This window comes from Agrilus planipennis, unplaced genomic scaffold (genome assembly GCF_000699045.2).
Source record: "Agrilus planipennis isolate EAB-ADULT unplaced genomic scaffold, Apla_2.0 scaffold151, whole genome shotgun sequence".
NCBI lineage: Eukaryota > Metazoa > Arthropoda > Insecta > Coleoptera > Buprestidae > Agrilus > Agrilus planipennis.
The window spans coordinates 645,814-650,730 of record NW_020439509.1 but is presented as its reverse complement, the minus strand read 5'-3'; the positions used below and the strand labels follow the sequence as shown (position 1 = coordinate 650,730).

Sequence of the window (4,917 nt, the reverse complement as noted above, 5' to 3'; positions counted from 1 at the left end):
CTATCCCTACAGTTGTACTGTCCATAATGATGTTGATCGCGTCTTCGATGTACAGATTAAAAAGTAACGGTGACAGTGTGCATCCCAGTCTGACTTCCTAATATTTACTTCTCTACGTTGCAGCTCCAGCTGTACAAGTGCCTGTTGCTCTTTATACAAACTAAGTATCACTCTTCTATCATTGTAACTTATCCCTACATTTTTAAGTCTATTTAACATCTTGTCCCATTTAACATTGTCAAACGCTTTTTCAAAATCTACAAATCCTATGTACGCACTCTTTCCTTTTTCTATCGTTTTCTCTATTGTTACCCGTAAAGCTAGAACGGCCTCCCGCGTTCCTCTATTTCTTCTAAACCCAAATTGATCTTCCCCTAATAGTTCCTCCGCCCTTTTTACGAGTAATAAAGTAAGAATCAACAGCTTACTAATACAAAAAATAATGTATACAAAAAGTTATGCAGGACTATTTAAAGTACACCACGACATGATATTAAAAACACAAAAGAAAGAAGAACGAAAACATTAATATTGTAATTGTAATGTTATAAATTGTGAGGTAAATTTTCACACCACCAAACCGTGATATTATCAGGGTGGGACATTAAACATTTACATAAGTTTCCTGTTTTATAGTATACCATATCAACTCCTGCAAGCTTGCTACTTATTTTAGAAACACCCTGTATAACGTAACTTTTTTTTAATTCAATGTAGATACCTAGATAGGTACCTATTCTCAAAAAAAGAACAAATAGGTTTGTGCAATAATATCTAGACCAACTTTATTAATTTTTCACAGTTTTACATATTAAAATTAATAATTATTCATTTTCATTCTACACCTATAGATTAACCGTAAATCAAACCTAATAACCCCCTTTTTACGTATGTCTGTAAAGTCTCATCGATATTAGTTCAGTCGATTCGATGATTAGTCCGTATAGACAAACAGACAAAAATTTGTTTAAGGATCGTTTGCGTCTCCATAGTATTCAAATGCAAAACAGGCTTATTTCAATATTAGGCAGACGTTTTAATTTTATTTATACATATTAACAACACACTACAAATACATTTTTTTTGAAACATTTGTTGCATCAAAGCATAGTTATTCTTAGCGAAGCACTTCGCCAATATTTTCCACTGCGTATATTTACTTTTCTCACTTCTCTAAACTATTTATTATACAGACATGTGCTGAATTTACATAACATGTAATAAAAGGTCATTTGTGTGTGATCGTCATGGTGATCATTAATTATTAATATTTTTTCGTTATCCTGTCAAAATCTTTACATTTTTTCATTCATTTCTCAAATTGCCTCGTGGAGCTACTCAGTTAGAAGACTTCGAATACTATGAAGCACGTATTTATGATTTTAATCTATTAAAAAAATGATGAAAAGAAATACCTAGCCGTTATTTAGTTAAAAAAAAAGTGAAAAACACCTACTTGATGTTGAAATAGTGCAATAAGCGGCAGCATGGAACCTAAACAATGTTTTTATTTTAGAAGGTAGATAGCAATTTTTAGAACGCAATTTTGAATGAAACAGAAGCCTTCAAGTTTGATCATATCGCCAGATGTTATCAATTCAAGAAGTATTGCGAAATAAACTTAAGAAAATTTATAAATTTTTCAGTAAATGAATAAATATATATATGCTACAGTTCACGTGAATAATTATAATTTAAATACAGTAATCATATGGGTATTTCTGGATAATGATTATACATCTATATAGTTTATAATTCTCTATACGCTCCTGTGATTCGCAAGTTATTAGATAGAAAACACAGTATTCATTTAATTCATGACGAATAATTCAATTAATGAAGTTTTTACCTGATTATGTCACCTTGTGGTTAAGTATTTGTTGTTTATTATTAAACCAGTTTTAGCAATTGCATGTCCGTTTAGTAAAAGAAATATTCATGCTAAATTTGAAGTCTCCTAATTTCACTTTAACTTACGTCCCATGTATGGGCAGAGAGGGAGTTAATAGCTTAATAACAAAAAATAAAAACATTTTCACTAAATATTATTTGTTTTATAGAATGATTCCATCAATGTTTGGCGATACACTTGTTATGGGTTTTTTTTTGTAATAAAACAATGTTTAGTTAAAATATGGTAGATTGGTAGGACACCTTCTCAGGCATAAAAATCTAGCCAGAGACATATTAGAGACAGAAACAGGAGTTAGGAGTAGTAGAGGTAGACATAGATTAGATTACTGTTCGCAAATAGTTAAGGATGTGGGATGTTCTCGATTATTTCCCTAAAATGCGGAGATTAGCTCAGGATAGGAAGAAGTGGAGGTGCGTATCCAACCAGTCTTAGGACTGACGACCTTATGATGATGATGAGTTAAAAATATTTAGTTGTTTTCGTAATTTTTTATGTAGTTAAAAGGATTTTCATTATTCTATCAGGTAAGGTCTAAATGAATCAATTAAATATGTACATCAGTATTATTTTTTGTTATATTCTGATTTATTTATTTATACCAACGAAGTTTATGATGATCAGTATTCTATCCAAACTGTCAGACGCGGATCGCGATTTCGATCTTGTTGCATCTCATCTTGCACCTTTTATTTATTTCTGGTTTTAAAAAACCAAAAGAAATTACATGCCTTATCTGCTTCTTTGTAATCTTATTTTGTATACTTTTTTCTAGAGTGCTGACAATTCGACATCGTCATCAACCAACACGACATCCCCTGCAAACGCAACAAGAACACTGACTGGAATTCCCCAAATTGATTACATTTACGATCCCAATCTTCCTCGTGAATTGAACGGTTATAATCTATCCGAATATCCCTTTTACCACCGAGTTCCGGAAGAAATTGAATTCAAATGCGATGGTCTACACGACGGATTTTATGCCAGCGTACCTCACAAATGTCAAGTAAGTGATCGTTGGTTCCTAGTAAACAGACTCGCGTGCAATTTCTAAAAGAACAGAATAGAAAACATCTCAATGACGTACATAATAAAATGCTACAAGCGAACCATTGCATAATTGGAACAATTAGATACAATGAAAAGTAAACAGACACGTCTACAACTAAACAGAAGTACAAAACTGCTTTTACGAAACTGCCTTCAAAACCCTAATAACGTATAATGAAAACAACAAAAATTAAGACTAATTACCTCATTTAATTAATGCTGCATATCTTTATACCTAAACATACACCATGCATCTACTGTATGTCAGTTTTCATTATATTATTGAATATTGCCAAGTTGAAGAAGGGCTGAAAGTTTTAAAATTTTTTTCGCTTTTCAAAAAAAGCAAAATTAATGAATACTAACATTTAGTGTCATCCAGCGTTGCATTTTATGTTCAAATGGTACTAAGAAAAATAAGCAGGTGTATGTATTTTGTGATAAATTGATAAAATACTGTCGCATGTAGGCAACCCAACATATAGTGTCACGTGTAGGTAACCCAGCATACATAGTGACAAAGAAACTCAGAGACGTCACATTCGGGATCTTTTCCATATTCTCTTCAAAATGCCTTGGTCCGTGGCAAGGGAATTCCACTGGCCCCATAGTTTTTCATTGTCTGTCTTAGATGGCTCACATCTTCCCACGGTGCTCTCATGGTTCCAGTTTCTTTCCATCTCATTATTGGGCCAATATCTTTGTCGTTCCTCTGGTCTTAGATTACAACAGATCAATGCCAATTCTTCCTTCTTCTCCGCAAATGAACAATGTTTACAGTTTTCCACGCAAGGTCTCTGGGATAGCAACCATCTCAACAAACACCAAGTCAAGCAATCAGAAGAACTTCTAAAGAACCAGAATGTGACGTCTTTTTTGTTGGGTTACCTGCATGTGACAATATGTACTTTTCTTTAAATGCAAATGTTAGTCATAAAAATATCTCGTATTTAATGTACCCCGAGTGAAAAACCGCTGACGAAAAAGTGTACATCATAAATCTCTTTTACAGAAATAGTCCCCATAATCTATAAATAATTTCTATTCCTTCAGGTAAATCCCCATATATATTTATTAATCCTATTAATTCTGCCGTACTTNCAGAACGGTCAATATATAATTTAATAAAGTATTTGTTTATTATACGAAAACTGTCTTTCATTTCCACAAAAAAAAACGAAATGACTTTCCGAACAACCCTATAGTTAAGGATGTGGGCTGTTATAGTTTTAGGGAAATGCGAAAATTAGCTAAGGGTAGGAAAGAGTGTAGGTGCGTGTCCAACCAGTGTTAGGACTCACGACCTTATGATGATGACGATATTGGAGATATAATCTGCCTCTTCATTAATGGGTTAGATTAATCTTCAAGGTGGGTCTGCACATGGGTGAGAACTTTCAGTACATGAAAGTAGCTTTCTTATTGTGGGGTAAAAGTTCTCAATTGAATAAAAATCACATCTTTCGAAACAGTTAAAAGAACTCTCATACCACACTATAAATAAATTTACCTGCCTACTGAAACTTAATACTTATGCTGTATAAGTATCTACAATATGCAAACATGTAAGTATACCGTGTATTGAATAATCAGGTGTATTAGTATTCCAGTTCGGAATGTCGTATACAGCCGTTATGTGCAACAATATTTCGTTTCATAACATCTTTCTTCTTTTTCATAATGTCGTAACGGAAGTTGTGCTGTCATTGTGTCTCAAACGGAAATGGTTCAACTCACTTACATGCATGCACATACATATATATATAAAATATGTATTTATATTGCAAGTTCATTGTTCGTTTATTGTACCTGTAGTCTCTGTAGTTACGTATACCAAACGGTTAGATGGCAGGTTGTACCTAAATATCAACTAAAGGAAGTCGCACGAAGTCTATAAACCTGGTTTAAATTTATTTTAATTCGATATTCATCACTTAGTTATTACAGTTCTA

At 32.9% G+C, this 4,917-nt stretch overlaps 1 protein-coding gene across 1 annotated transcript in view; it reads left to right on the top strand.

Annotated features, from left to right (window-relative positions):
- Positions 1-4,917, top strand: part of LOC108736928 (serine/arginine repetitive matrix protein 1) — a 49,331-nt gene that overhangs the window by 30,713 nt on the left and 13,701 nt on the right. Inside the window, exon 4 of the mRNA XM_025979227.1 lies at positions 2,688-2,956. Coding sequence (XP_025835012.1) covers positions 2,688-2,956 — 269 coding nt within the window. The remainder of the gene's footprint in view (positions 1-2,687; positions 2,957-4,917) is intronic.